Source organism: Apostichopus japonicus, chromosome 6, assembly GCF_037975245.1.
Source record: "Apostichopus japonicus isolate 1M-3 chromosome 6, ASM3797524v1, whole genome shotgun sequence".
In the NCBI taxonomy this organism is placed as follows: Eukaryota; Metazoa; Echinodermata; class Holothuroidea; order Aspidochirotida; family Stichopodidae; genus Apostichopus; species Apostichopus japonicus.
The window spans coordinates 1,117,527-1,134,074 of NC_092566.1; the positions used below are offsets into that span (position 1 = coordinate 1,117,527).

The following is a 16,548-nucleotide window of genomic DNA, read 5'->3' on the forward strand; positions in this document are numbered from 1 at the left end:
CAAGGAAATACCAGCTACCTACAAATACACGTATTACAGTGCACAGTCCATCCTTGAATTATTAATCTGGCGGAAAGGGCGGGGAAGCGAATATTCACTTAATGTTAAGCCTCTGAGGAAGGGGAACTAATGTGGCATCTCACTCCGTTTAAAATCATGCGACTGGAAAAAAAACATGGATCATTTTACCAGCCTACTGCACACTTTGAATTGGTGGTAACTTTCACTGTATAGACAACAACAAAAAACTTGAAAAGATTATTACCATAGTCTTTAAATTGAGATATTGAAAAAGATACTTTGACATTGCCAACAGAGACTTGAGGGTAGCACTTCCCAAATGAGACATAAGAGAAGAATACGTCACAAGTAGACCAGTTTCAATGTAGTAAGCTTGAACAAACGGGTCTTTTATTTTATAGGCTAGTAAACAATCTCCTCCGGTGAAATTTGACACTGTTTACTGGCTACACTCAAGTGAGTCCATGCTCTATATCAGGACCGTAACGGCTCCTGTAATTAAGTTCGATCTGTTTTAGGCCGTTTTGACCTCTCCGTATAATATTTGATCCATCTTTAAGATAAATTGTTTGCAGGCCTTTGTTGCATACTTCCGAACATACATACATACGCACTCTCCCACATACGGAATGATATACATGGTAAAATTTACCTGCAACATATGACTGAACGAATTTCATTCCATGCGGCATTCGCCATTCTGGCTATTAAAAACGTCCGTAGTAAATCAGCTGTGACCCTTTCTTATGCACGTATATTTTATTGTACTTTAGATGTATGTAGCACACAAGCTTAGTCCTATAATATACCGCAATTGGTAGTCTACTCTATTTGCATTGTGCAAGACGAGTTTCGGAATTTTGATAGGATCTTCATACTAGTACTTATGAATGACATAAAAGGAATATGCTAAACCGACCGAAAAACCTGCTGTGATCTAGTGGATCTGACTGGCCTTTTGATTATTTCAGCAAGATTCTCAGACTACAGTTGTAAACCTACTTCGACTACTACTACTACTAGTACTAACGGTGCAACGTTGTTATAAGTTTGCCAAAGGTGAAACTTTAGCCTTAGGACTGTGTTTATTTTATTTGCAGTCGCATTCGCCTAACTGTTTTCTGTTACTGGGTGCATTTAACTCACATTAATAGAGGGTAAGTTACGTTGTAAATCCCAGTGAAATTTTACAAAATATTGTGAACATTAAGATCAAAAGTGAATTTTTAGGCCATCTTAATGTAGACTAGCCTAGGTCATACTAGTCATACTCTGCTCATTTTCGGCCTATACAAGGCTATTGTAATCGTAGTAGTGGCTTGTGATCGAGTCTCATTCAACACATGTTGGCATATGGTGTATCTTTTGCATTATGGGTTAGCTGTAGGGATTAGGGCTCACTTTCAGGAACAATAATAATCCCTAAGGTAATAACATCCTGACACTGAACTCAATAGACTTTTTATGCTTTAAAGTCACAACCATTCTTTTTCTATACACAGATTTTTGACTAGTTCCTAGAGAGTGGTGTTTCTGTTTTACCACCATGGCAAAAAAGGGAAAGCCTCGCCCTGACCATAGGCCTCCTGCACACAACCCGCATTATGCTCATGATCCACCACCTTATTCACAACAGCAACCACCACTTCAACAGCAGAACTATGCACAACAAATGCATCATGGTGGAGGTGGTGGAAATAGACAACATGCACGACCTAGACCTAGTCCACCTTCAGAAGTCAGTGACTGTGTCAAGTACTCCCTTTTCTTGTATAACTGCATCTTTTGGGTAAGTATGCATTCCTCATGACTGTTATGTATATGTACGTATTTTAGGTCATCCTGCAAGCAGGAACTCGCGAAGAAGCCTCATTGGCTTATCAAAGCCGCAAGCTGACCGAAGTCAGTCTCTTAGTTTCATATTTAACGTCCATGATTATGAATTGTCTATTCTCAACAACTCTGTAACTGGATGACATACATTAATCTTGGAGTGACTCGAACAGGGGACCTTATGATTGGAAGGCACCGGCCTTAACTTAACCACTGAGCTAACACTCCACATCTTTCAAATTATGTATATATTAATATATCTTTCAAGATATCTTTCAAATTATACTGATTTGTCTAGTAAGTACAGTACTGTATCACAAACAGTTCAAAACCGACAAAGTGCTACACAAACGCAAAGGTTTAAGGTATGGTAGTGTTTGTCTGATGGTATACCTTATCTTTTTGGTGATAAGAGAAAAAATGTTCTTTTAATGGTTAAAGTGTAAAGAGGATGTCTTTGTTTTTCTGTGAAGTTTAGTTGTAACTTTCAGATACAAGAAAAAGTGAAATGTGCAATGTACTGTAAGCTCTCAGAGTTACTCAGTCCTTTAGTTTGCTCTGTGAGACATATGCTGTGAGATATGCTTCAACAGTTCAATTTTCTAACTAAAATTTACATTGGTCATGCAATTTCTTTGTTCGTTTGGTTTCTTGTTTTGTTGGTTAGGTTTTGGTGCTTTAAATTACGATGAGGATATATAACAGAGTGTGTTTTCAAACAGCTGGCTGTTATCTGCAGAATCTGGTCACAACAAGTATACAACCCGCCCGCGTATGGACATATTAATATACCTTTCTCTCATGTGCACTAGAGTTTTTCATTTAGTTACCAAAAAAATACAGTTCTGTGACACATTTTAGGTTTAAAGGTTCAAGGTTGAAGAATCCAATAATCATTATACGGTGTGAAGACTCGCGCAAAAAGAAACGGCTTATGCCAGTAATCTGACCTAGTTTCGAATGAGGTGTAACAGAAGTGTTAGACACCACCATCGATCCCAGAAAATACACACACAGCTTGCTACCGTCGGTAATTAGACACTAGTGTACTGTCAGTACATATAGCTGCAGTCAATACCCACAACACAGTGTACAAAGGATACAGTGATGGACAACTCAGGTCAAGCTAAAGATAACAAGGTATCCTGTTTCATTACTGTCTGCATTTTGTAGCGACAAGAGAAAAACTTCACTTGCAAGCAACTGAAAGTTAACTTTTTCACAGGGCGGCACACGATTTGGGGCCAGTCTTCAACATTCAACATTTAAGAATCTCCTGAAAGCCCACCTGCTTCAGGAGTCATATCAACAGTGATTTGTGCTTCAGTGCCTTACATAATTTCATGATACAAATAAGAACAGTCAGTATGAAACATTCCAGAATCTCCTAAAAGCCCACCTGTTTCAGGAGGTATATATATCAACAGTGATTTGTGCCTCGTGCCTTACAGCAGTTCATGATTCGGTTACATTTAAGATAAGTCATCGATTGATTGGTTGAGAAATCCATGTCACTTGCCGGTTGCTCTCTATTTTATATGGCTCAGAGAAGGACAAATTAGAATTGTGTAATTTTATGCCAATATTCTTTGGTGTAAAACTAAACTTATACCTTGTGTGGTTTTTTGCATTATAGAAGTGTTCAGTCATATAGCACTGTTTCTATACGTACATAATTACATACTTCACAAACAAACAATTGTACACAATGGGATTTCAAAGTTTTTGGGTGTGATGTCCGAAGACGAAAATCCGTAATAACACACACTGACAAAAGTCTGTAGTAAAGTAATGATACAACTTGTATAAATTACAGAGATATTTACACCGTTCGTCACATAATACATGAAAAATAAGGAAACAAAATAACTGTAGAATGATTCACTCTGAGCGCTATCGAAACACACTAAAATATTCAAAATTGTATAAACGTAGGTCGTAAATGGTGATATTTACTGACTCGTAAATACAGTGTTGGCTTGTAGGCCTTCAACATCCGTAAACATAAAAATAACTTTTCTATGGAAGGCCGAATAAGCAGCTCTGCCACTGCAGTGGGGTTTTATTATTTTCCTTTCAAGAAAAAAAAACTGTTCTATGTTCCTTTGTGTAAATTACTATAGAAGTACAGTAAGTATCATGTCAGTACATATGGACAACCATGGATCCAGTGTTACAATCAACTAAAACCTGAAACGAATATACTGTGTGTTACAAAGAAATGTGTGTAAAACAAACTAGCTGTGCTTTTCTCCCATTCTTCACCAGATACCTTGTTAAGTTTGTCAACAAATAAATCATCAGACAATAAATGTAGTGGTCACATTTTGTGTACATCCTGTTTGAGTTCATCCTGTTTGAGTTCATCCGGTTTGGGTTCATCCGGTTTGAGTTCATCCGGTTGGAGTTTGTGAACATTGCATTTGTCGTAAAATACTGCAAAAGAAGGTATGCATTAGTGTGCATGCAGGTACACGGTTCATCCTTGGATTTGTGAATCAATTTGATAACTACAGTAGTACACTAGATAAACTTTACCCTGTCTGATCTGTGATACTTTGCATACATGTGGTATCATATGGAATGTTGTTTTAGTTTGTACAGAGTACAGACAGTACTTATTATTATTTTATGTGTGTAGAAATGTGGACATATCACAGCACTGCCCCACATACCTGAGTTTTATTGAATTATATATGTAACCCCACAAGTCTAAATTGAGACTGTACAGTAGATATGAAGCAAGTCCAAGTTAATGTACAACGTTCACTATGTACCAATTTGTGTGGGACTTTATTCCCGTACACAAGATAGAAAGAAGTCAAAAAACCTTTATTATTTTCTTGGTTTTGCTTGTTGATATTTGAAAACCTCAGGAGGGAGATTTAATGTCAATCATTCTTGCTGTAATGCTATGTGATAGTCCAGCCATGCTGGTTTCAAATTACCCTGATAGGGTAATACTTCCCCCCAATTTTTACCATTGTGTTAGATTAATTGAAAAACTTATTTCAACATTGTCATCAGGGAAAAAATTAGTTATCACATTTTCTGTGTACAGCAGTTTTGAAGGTTTGGGATGTTCGAGATTGTCTCTGGAATATCTACGAAAGCTGCTATTTTTTTTTTATGACATCTTTGCATAATTTTATTTAGCAACCTGATCATTTTGCGAAGCATTTGGATTTGTGATACGGGAGAAATTATTCTCCGGTCCTACATATTACGTTGACATGTCTTTAAACCAGTCAATACTGACAAGTACAACTACTGTAGTTTCAGCCATCTTAAAATTTTGACGTGGATGTTTTAACAGAATCTGTTCCGACATTATAATTCTGAGTTATTTCAGGAATGTCTCAGCTTTCTTTCAAACCTTACTGTATACACAGATCAAAATACTGGAAGTAACTTTCACAATTTAGCCATAAATTTTCAGTAGACTTTTCTGAACAATATTGTTCCCAGATGCTGAAGTCTATAAACTTTTTCTGATGTTATTGATACTTTGAAGATATTACTTCATATATTTTGCTGAATGATAGCACAAAAAGGATAGGAAAAATGTGCCTTTCGGTGCATGTATCCATTTACTTGCTCATATTTTCAGATGTCTGTAGAATAGTATGGTACTGATTAGCCACCATTTAGTAATGCTCAGTTTTCACTCACCCTGTTAAAGTTATAAATTTGTGTTTTTTAAAAAATATTTTAGAATCTACAGTACCTTGATGCAAACTTGTATACAATGTTGTTGCAGATGCTGTAGATTTGAAAAATCATCATATTTAATTGCATTTCATAAATGATTAATTCAATGAGACTTTTTTGTTGTTTTTGTGTTGTTTAAATATAGTTGTAAGCATTATAGATTATTCATTTTCATGATCGGAATAAGTGGGGGAAAACCTACAGGAATCGTATGACGCTATCCCCATTGTGAACGTTAAACGTGTGTTCTTTTGTATTTAAACTGTTTCTTTCAGTCTGGTCACTGTACTGTCTTGATATACAGTATACTCAATTGTTCTCTATGTTGACGATATATCTAGACAAACAATACTTTATTTCACACCTTTCTAGGTTTTCTCACTTATCTCCACACAAATGTAGTTTCTCATCTACCCAAACAAGTAAATCTAGGTACAGTAATATTTTAAACAACTCAAATTGTCAATATTTCATTAATACTATTTGTTAGAACACACAGTTTTTCTCCCCTTGTTAGGTATGTAGATAAGGCAATATATATGAACATTTGTTTGAAAGGTGAGAAGATTTTAAAGAAGGCTCAGTGGAAAACGTCAAATCCTAGTCTCATGGCTTATTCATGAAAGAGCTATATGTACACAGTGTACAGTAAGTGTGAAGTTGGCATGTCATGTGATCATGTCAACATGACATATTGTACACACTCTCTTAATGGTACATATACTATTATGGGAAAATGTGATAGTAGTATATACTGTGTCGTTGTTATGCTGTATACACAGTACTGTATTGAATTTACACAACAACAACAGTCCAGGTACTGAGAATAGGAGAGATAGGTAGTTTTACTTTCATTTTTCAAATCAATGCTACAAATTATGTACAGTGAAAGTACCTCGCAAGGACATTAACCTGTTGATAATAACTAGTATATAAAACAAAATGTTAAATGGCTTTAAGGTCTGTTGACAGCCATCCATCCCTGCATGTATATAACATTGTTTGTTCATTGGGTGTGGTTTGTTATTAACCGGGTAATTTGATCTAACGATGGTTTCCTTAATACACATCCGTTATACACATCTAGAACATGGACGACTACGTCACTATGGACTTTCCTTTCACTGTGATGAAGTCAATGTTTTTGTTTTACTTGGCAAAGAAAGTTTGCCAAAATGAAATTTGATCAGGACAATTAAATATGAATTGTAAGTTAGTATCATGAAATATGAAATATAGTAAGGAAAGAACTTTAGTAAACTGAACAGATACACTACTTAGATGATCCACAATCTCCATTCATTGTCACAGAAATTTAATCTGTTTTGATCAAGAGCTGACAAGTGTAGATTTGGCACAACTGACAAGTTAAGTTACTGTAGCTTAGGTCCTTACAGCCTAACATTAGTACTATGCAAGGAAACTCTGTAAATGCTGGATACAATAACAGAAATTTATGTATCGTGAGTTTAACCCGTTTCTTACATCGTGTTCTGTTTTATGAAAGCATGTCTTGTCGTGACCATGTTGAATCGATGCAGCATCAATTACATTACCTATAACTCTGAACCAGGTTATACTTCCATATATCTGAACTGGCAATATTGAGATCAGAATATTACAAGATCTGTTATAATGTTGCTATATCCTATCATAATTTAGTAACAACAAGTACAGACTTCCCAAAGTATGCTTAGAAATCTCTGACTTATATGATACCATAAGATTCTGAAGGCTGCATTATATATGTTTCATAAACCTTTTGGGCTGAGAAAAAGTTTCCTTTGGGCCAACATTTGTCTTGACCTTTTGCCCACCTGTGATGTACTAATTACGTACAGTTAATTTATTTCATTCGTCTCATAGACCTGTTTTCATTCAAGATCTGCATCCCAATTTACCTATTGTAACCTACAGTACCTACGTAACTAGCCTACAAGTTTGTGGTAGAGTTTTCACATGATTGTGTTGTAAACCTGTGTCCATTTTTGCATTGCATTCTACTTCCTTGTATTTTCCTATGTGGAACTATTTTAAATGTCTACGCTTGCAATGGTATGATTTTCTGGTATTATTTGTACTAACCGATGAGGATCTACTGTACATGTAGTTCATGCCAAGTATCAAGGTTAATCTGAGCTGTTCATTTTTGAGCTTCTATATTTGCAAGATTCCTTTCGCCTTATTTGGGCAAGGAATAAGAATATTTTAACGCCTAGTGAAGCCTTGCCCTATCTGTTTAGGCCTAGCCTTAGGATGTACAACAGGCCCTGCTTTGCTCGCATGGCCCTTTCCCCCAATTATACTGCATTGCCACTTAACTGCTTTTGGCAATAAAATTCCATGATAGTATCGGATATGCTGTATCTATAGTGTACCTGGCCTTTATATATGATCTTACTTGCATGACTTAAAGCATGACTCTCTGCAGTTTTAAAACTCACCCAGCATTCAGCACACAGCGTACACTATTGGCTGCAAACATTGCACGGTTTTGCACCATCAGTGAAGGAAAACCTTGTTCCAACAGAATTTACAAATGACGATGGGATGTTCAATTAATGAGATAACATTCTTACTCAGACTGAGGCCAAGGCAAGCTCAATCTCAAAGACATATTTTCTTACACAACAGCTTTGACAGTAATTGACTATATAACAGAGACAAATAAGAAACATGGCTTGTCAGAAGGAATTCTTGGAGGGTTTCTTTCATAATGCAGCTCGTCAAGTTCTTTCCGTAAGATCTCTCGACAAATAAATTTTATAACAAAACATTTATGCAAGTTCCTAATCTGATATCTTTGCTGATCAATGGGATATCAATTAAATACTGACCAGACATTTCCAAAGTTGAGCAGTTGGAAGTTAAATAATGAGATAGATTTTAATAGGAATTAGAAAAATAGAAAAATCTTCAGAGTTTTAGTACAGAAGAACAATGCATTCAAGTAAAACAGTATACTTCCATGGCTAAGTATAATTGTCATATGTATAAGGGGAATTAATTAGTCTTAAAACATTTGGTAACAATTTCAAAGTTGATTCCAGATCTATTGAGAAAAAAATGTTTGAATGCCCCAAAAATGTTACTTTACAGATTATACAGAATTTGTAGCTATTTGACAGTATAGTATAGTATTTGGACTATTGATATTCCAAACTAGCTGAATTGTGAATTCCCAGAAAATTATTCTTGTGATCGTAAGTGTTGATACAATGATTTGTCTGCCCAAAACTAAGTAAGTACTGCAAACCGTTGAATTTGTGGCAATTCAATTTCTACATAATAATAATAGTAAAGGCTTATAAGCACAACTACTACAGAAAATTGTGTGCACTGCTGTGCTGGAAATAACTAAATAAATCTCAAAGTAATGATACAAAAGTTAAACCTGGTCGAGATTCTGGCTGAAATCAGAACCATTGACCAATAAGTAGTGTTTTAATTGCCTCTTAAAAGTAGCAGCATTTTGGAATTCTTTAAGGCTGTCAGGAAGCTTATTCCACAATTTAGGTCCATCCTATATTGATTATACTATTGATATGGCAGACCATGGAACTTGTTCCTTGAGTACTTAGTATTCTTGTGATGGAATAATTATAATAATCAATTAATCATTGTCATCATCGTGTTCGTCAGCATCATAATAGTCATAATCATAATAATAGACATCTTATAGATTGTAGAATTCTCTATTGCCTCTTTGACTCCCTTTGTAATAAGTCCATCATGATAATACTCCATGTGCAATTACCTTCTATGCATTACAAATACTGTCTAATGAACTGTTATGTACCATGTTTTCCTGGGGAATTCCCTACATATAATTTGGAACACCGTAGTTACAATACATTACACTATAGTTCAGAATCACAGTGAATTGCAGAAATTTATCCTGTTGGTCTCAATTTGATAGACTATTCCATCTACAAAACAGTGCTTTAGATGTGTTTTTGTGTACAAGTAATTGTGTTAGCTCTAGTTCCACATAGTGTGCTTTATACTGTATAGTAAGTACAATGAGTTGTACAGTACTTATATATGCAAGGTACAATAAACACATAAAGAGGTATAACACACGAACAGTTCTAAACAATTGCAAGCTGTTGTACTTATTTGTCACTGATTCATACAGTAGAAGGGATGATCAAGCGTTTTACAAGCGTACAGTATATGAGTCACTTGAACTAGAGAGCTGTGAAAACGCCTTAAAAACAACAGATCATAATAAACACCTACTGTACAGTAGTCATTGCTAAAATCTGGTCATTGTGTGTGTGTGACATTGTTTTTTTTAAACCTTACTTCCTAAGTCACGTAGAATATATTGTACTTACTGTATTATGCTGAGAGAGTGACTACTCTTGTTTAATATCCACTGGCCATTGTCAGGAGGTTTGAATTCATACCCTGCTTTAATTATTATCAGGGTTTTTGTTAAGAAATGTAGTAGATGGGTCAAGTTGAAAAGTAGACGGGACTTTCTGTACGCGGACATGGGGGAGGGGTCTAAGGGGAGGGGGTGCCGGAAAATTGCAATTTAAAAAGTCTCTATACAGCTGTTTGGTCAATGATATTGCCCCCTCCCAATCACCCCTTTCTTCTGTCCTATTTTTATTTTCTCCTCAATTTTTTTATTAACACTCGGGTCATGGAGCCTAGGGAGGTAGCTATGCCACTGAACCGAACTTAGCAAGGGTGTGACGCACTTGCTGCATTAAATGAAGTGCGATCATAACAAAATGATAATAGGTCTACGGTACCTACAAAGTGAGTAGGATTTTACTGCCAAAAAAAAACTACTACTTAAAATTAAAAATACTGCACAACATATATACGTGAACTTGATCGAAAGAAAACATCCCATTCCAAACTAATTCACGAAGATATTGAAATGAGACGAAACAGAAAACAAACTCACGTTGAAGTTTCAATCACACCTGACCTAATTGTGGGTATTTATTCCTCTCGATTTTTTTCGTAATTTTTTTTTTTTTTTTTTTTACTGAGCGTCGCAAAGTAGCTGGGTCATGTACGTGCAGTAGGCGGGTCATTTGACCCGGGTCCTGGCTACTAACGAAAACCCTGATTATCATTAACGAAAGCAAAACTGCTCTAGGAAAGACTTTTTCAGTTTTGTCTAGTTTTCAAACAAATTCAATATTCAGTAAACTGAAACAATACTTTGGAAGTTTAATCTTTGTTTCAAACTGTTTCTCAGTCTTTCAAACATTGATCATTGTAGTCTTGAAGTAGTCGGTACACTTTATGCAGTGTTTTGTGGCTTTTGTCATTGCATGCCAAGGCTAAGTTCCTAGTCAACAAGTTACCAGATTTAATTGCTTCCTTGAACCATAAAGAAGTTAATAAAGCAAAGTAGAACTATTGTTATATATTGGCAATTGAATAAGATATATGGAACATAACCAAACAACACTTTTAAAGTTTCATATTTTGTATCAATTGTGTTGAAATTCTATTTTGATTAATATGTCACAGGACACAGATTGATGTAGAGTGCAGTAAATACTGGGGACGGATTCCAAAGCAAGCAGAAATACAGTAGCCCCTGACATGGTCTTGAGAAGTCTAATGGGCATCACCTTACTCAAATAGAACATTAATTTAACATTTAACTGAACATTAAAGTAATTGTGTAAAGTATCTATCACACCTAATACAGGCATATTTTAATCTTGTTAATTTGTGAGTAAGGCCTCATGTCAGGTTTCATGTTAATGCCGCCTAGATAGAAAAGATATATTCAACCTACCGTACTTTACCATGGGCAATATCAATCACTATTGATACATATCAATCACTATCGATACATATAGTAATATTATAATAATCAGCAGCAGTGTTGTAGCCAGGAGAATGTGAGTGCTGGCTAATTTGAAGAGAGTGGCGGCTAATTTGTCTGACGATGGCGAGCGAAGCCAGCTCGCGAGCATAGCGAGCCCTCCTCTGCGTGAGGTCCAGGGGACCTTGGTGGGGTTCGAGGGGTGAAGCCCCCAAAGCTACAGGGTTTTAGTTGATTTCAATGGCTTTAGGTGGCTCTATTCTACCCCTATTTTGATTTGGTTTTGTTCAGGCTAGAGAATTGGACTACAGTATTCTATATTCTAATTCAGAATAGTAATATTTTGGGTAAATTATTTCGAGTTTGACACAGGTAATTATTTAGATTTCATTTATTCCAAGATTCACTGATTTTTGTGACGGTCAGTAGGAAGCTTGAGTGGCGGTTGGTAGGATGCTGATTTACTCTGAGTGCCGTTCGGTAAGCACTAGTGGCGGTTACGCCCGACCGGCGTGGCTACAACACTGATCAGCAGTTATTTTTACGATGCTGAGACGACCACCAATGTGGGAGAAACCTGCAAGGGCTTTTGGATTACAACTAACACTTCGGGTGGCTTTCAATTCAACATTTAACTCAAATTTGGAACCTTTTCAGTTTAGAAAGTCATTTCAGATGGGAAAACCGTAGATTGCTCTTGGATGAAAATCCCACCTTACTATGACCCGGCCGGGAATCAAACCCTGAACCTCCCGATTGCTAAGCCTCATTGCTTCAAATGCCACCGCCTTTATCAACTCGGCCACAGCACATCACTATCGATATACAGTATATATACATATCAATCACTATTGATACATATCAACACTATTTGTACCATGTTGTACTCCGCACTTTCCATACATGTTTGTCATCATCATACTTAAAAGCTGAATTGTTTTTCTCCGTTAAGCTCAGATCATTAAACAGAATTCACAGAAATTTCCAAGGATTTGTGGTCGGAACTGTGAGGTAACATTAGTAGCATTATTCAAACTGCAGCTGGTCAGTTCAGTTTCTGCTTTACGAGTGTCAATATTTTTTTTTGCTTATATCTTTTATGAAGTTTGATATCCAGTGACCTTTTAAACTATAAAAGTTTCATAAACTGATAGCTTTCTTCCTGCCATAGGTTATTGACTGATCATACATTTCCATGTATTTGTTGCTGAATGTGGTGTCTTGTTCCCACATTATCATATATACTTCAGCATCTGGTTCCATTGGGTTTGGTTTTCAAAATCTTTTAACAAAATGACAATGATACTTTAAAATTCTTGAGATACTATCTGTAGGGTCAAACAAATGTGTAGTCGGCAGGATACATATTTTCAATATTATCCTTTTTTGTTTATTTTATACAAAATCCTTCAAATTCTTACACCAAACCCTCCCATCCTCCCCGCCCCCCCCCCCCCAAAGGAAAAACCTTAACTTTCTCATTTTCACTATAAACTGTTAACGACAGAAATAGACATGCATGCGTTCATGCATACATATTGAAATTCCCTTAACAAACTTTCATCAAACTGCTTGCATATAATATTTTATCACTTAAAGGTTGGTCTTTAAATTTAAAATACCAAATGGCCTCAAGCTTGAAAGAACCAAAATGGTTTAATAAATCCCATCCAATGGACTTTATGTTATCGCGTTCCTTAATATTTGTTGTGTTTGCAATTACTTCACAGACTCAAGTTTTTTATAATAGCCATGTACATTGAAAGCACTTTGCATTGTACAACATTTTAATATTGTCAGGTAGCACTTAATCAATGCAGCCGATCAATAAATAGTGTATATTAATAGCAAATTGACAATAAATTAGGAAACCACTTTGAAATTTTGTTGCTAACTTCTCTTTATGTTTGTAAGTGTGTAAAATACACATTTTTCTTCTTAGAAGAGAGGGGGGGTGCTCAGGGGAGGGGAGGTGTTAGGTCTTCTTACTTGAGGGTCCGGAGAGAAGTACAATAAGTAATAACAGTTCTTGTTCAGGTATCTTTCTTTATAAACATGTAAATTCCAATATAAGAAGAGATGTAGATGGCCATTTTCCCCAGCATTTGATATGCCAGGCAAAAGTTATTCCATGGTTGCATTCATTTCTAAGATGATGTGAACAACGATTGCAACGATAACAATTTCAGTAAAGTTCTCTAAAATGGCGTATGCACATCATTGATACAGGCCTCAAACTTCAGGCTATTACAGTATACTGACAAAATTGGCACTTTTCATATTTTTGTCAGTGAACATAAACAAAGGGTAAGACAGTTAACAATTTTCAGTCAAAGAATCTGTATGATTTTCATACCTTACATTATAAGCCCTGTACTATAGCTTATTATCAAAATGATTATGATTAGCTGCTCTTATAGAATCTGCATGATTTCTGTACCTTACAGTATAAGCCCTGTTTTACTGCATATTATACAAATATTATGATTAGCTGATCTCATAGAATCTGTATGATTTCCATAACTAACATTAGCCCTGCATTACTGCTTAAATTATCAATGTACAAATATTATGAGCTGATCCCATAAGCCTGAACACAGTATAAACTGATTGTGTGCATAATCAAGGAAATACCAGTGAGAACTTGATATTAGCCAGTAGACTTTTGAAGCACATTTAGGCCTGTTGATGGTCTTAATAGCAGGGAAAACAGTTTTTTATCTATTAAGCTCCCTTTAGCAACCTTTGAAACCTTGATATCACACTTTCTGCTTTCTCACCTGTTTTGTTATTTATTTAATTTCGCTGAGAATTACAGCACCCCTGCTTTGTACATGTATACATGCATACTACTCTATGTTACTACGGGAGAACTGATCTGTTTAAAATATTTTCAGAACGTCACTTTTTCATCATTTATCACAGAAGATTTTGCCCTTGCATCCTCACTGTGCCGTATAATATACCTTTAAGCGTCTTCAAATGGCCTGATGCGAATATGAAACAGTAACTCGTTAGAGCTATGTTGACGAGAATCTGTCATTCGTTACTCGTTACTCACATTTAAACATGCAGAGTAGGTCTTACAGTACCTGTACATGTGTGATTGTATGTACAATGCATAGTACTATGTGTTCACATGTACATGTATGTGTGTAGCATGTTCTGCTGCATTGCATTCGAATAATCACTCATCATTCTCTATGTGGAGGTAAAGTCATACTCACTAGGGTGTCTGACCTTTTGTTTATAACTAAATGGCCTTGTTTCTTCATGAATAAACATGAAGTAATTAGCCGCAAACAAGTAAGAGAAGTGGCCTGTGAGGAGTAAGGACGGCAAATTTTTATGTAAGCATTGAAGTTTAAAACTAATGTTTTGAAACGGATGGGATCATAAATACCTGCATTTGTTTTCTTTCTTTCCCATCCTTATTAGTTATTACTGGCTGTTTGCCAAGAATGTGTATGTTATGAACTTTCAGAAATTTTCTACATGGTCAACAAAGGTTTGCTTCCTTTAGTTTTAGTTAATTTGGGATGTCTAATGTCATTCTAATAATTTTAATACTTTTTAAGGTTCTAGATAGATGAGGAAATCTGTTTTAATTCTGTTTTAAGGTTCTAGGCAGATGAGGAAAATGCATATAAGTAGACTGGAGACGACGGGTAAATAATGTCGCTCACAAATTTCCAGTTTAGTTGTGGGCATTTCAATCTTACTTACTGTAGCTTACAAAAATTGGTACCAATTTTAGCATCGCTCTCCCACAGACCGGGCCTGTTCACTTTTCATCCCAAATCTATCGTTCTGCATGCTAAATACTACAATTTTGGCTCAAAATTCATAAAAGTAGTCCATCACCAAGTTTCTGTTAATTTCCATCAAATAGATGAAATCAGTCAATATGAAGCTCTTTATCTTTCACTGACTTACTGAAATGTTTACCGTCACCGACCAACCCATCAATGAATCAGGTTTTAGTGAGTCATCGTTTCTAAAAATCCTATACATTTTACCCAAAGCTTCTTCTGTAGTTTGCGATAGTGTCATCACTCATCTCAATATTTGATAAATGCATTAAATTTAAAATTATTTTCAAGACTATTCCATACAGTAGGTGTATTGGTCAAAGCCATACGCACGTACAATGCATGTGGGAGTGTCAGGTTTGAGGTGCTCGATTCCAACACACAGTAAAGTATGCATTATATCATACTGTATTAGTTACCCAGGGAACTATAATATTGCAATGACGAATAGCCATCACTCCTCCTCTCCCTACAAATTACTTGTGCGCTTAAAGGTTTGATGTTTCACAGGACTTCCCCCCCCCCTCTATTCTTAATGTGGGGGTGACAGTGTATAGGAACACTCTCTGACCCTGTAGGGGAATTAAAGTCAATAAAATCCTTTCATGGATAGATGGTCAGTATCTTGGATAATTTACTTTGCTACTCTCTTACCTGTCTCCCACTCCTCATCTGCACTATCTTTATCTACCAGAACTACACACTGGAAACGTTTTAGCAGTGCGCCCTCGCTCCTTGGGCACCGTCAACTTACACCTCCTTCCGAATCTACCACCTAGGAAGAAACTACACGTCTTTGTTAGCGACTTTTACTTAACAAATTTCACTCGTTTCTTACAATCTTGGAATAATAGGGGCTTACCCAAAGCTATTTCAGAGGTCCAAATTTGAAACCATTGGAAGGTGTTGGGTTTTGTCACCAAGTGTCATCAACCTCGATACTAACTACTATATGATTTACTTTTGTGTCAACTGTAAAAATTATTCTGTTCATGGTAAAGATGGTAGTTCTCAATAACATGTGAAATAAGTGTTTGGTTGAGCTATAATTAAGACAACATTACACAGCAAAGGTGTGTCTCGTCATAACAATTACCCAGGGAGTTATATAGGTAAATTTGACATTGATGGACAGACTTTTGGGAGTCATACTTCTATATTATCTGTGTCAACTGTAATTATTACTATGTATAGAGATCGAGATATTATAGAGATAGTAATTCTCAATACACCTGAAGTGTTAGGTTTTCAAGAGGTATCAACATACCAAGACATAACTTAAAGAATGTGTCATAGCATCATGGATACCCACCCAATGAGTTATTACTAACCAATAATGGACAGACTTTTGGGAGTCGTACTTCG

At 36.0% G+C, this 16,548-nt stretch overlaps 1 protein-coding gene across 2 annotated transcripts in view; it reads left to right on the forward strand.

Annotated features, from left to right (window-relative positions):
* The first annotated feature begins 788 nt into the window (after nucleotides 1-788).
* LOC139968617 (tetraspanin-17-like) overlaps nucleotides 789-16,548 on the forward strand; it is a 43,719-nt gene continuing 27,959 nt past the window's right edge. The window contains exons 1-2 of one of the 2 annotated variants that reach the window (XM_071972793.1): nucleotides 789-1,178; nucleotides 1,524-1,810. In XM_071972793.1, coding sequence (XP_071828894.1) covers nucleotides 1,568-1,810 — 243 coding nt within the window. In that variant the 5' untranslated portion in view covers nucleotides 789-1,178; nucleotides 1,524-1,567. The remainder of the gene's footprint in view (nucleotides 1,179-1,523; nucleotides 1,811-16,548) is intronic. The other variant, XM_071972794.1, reaches the window with a different exon arrangement.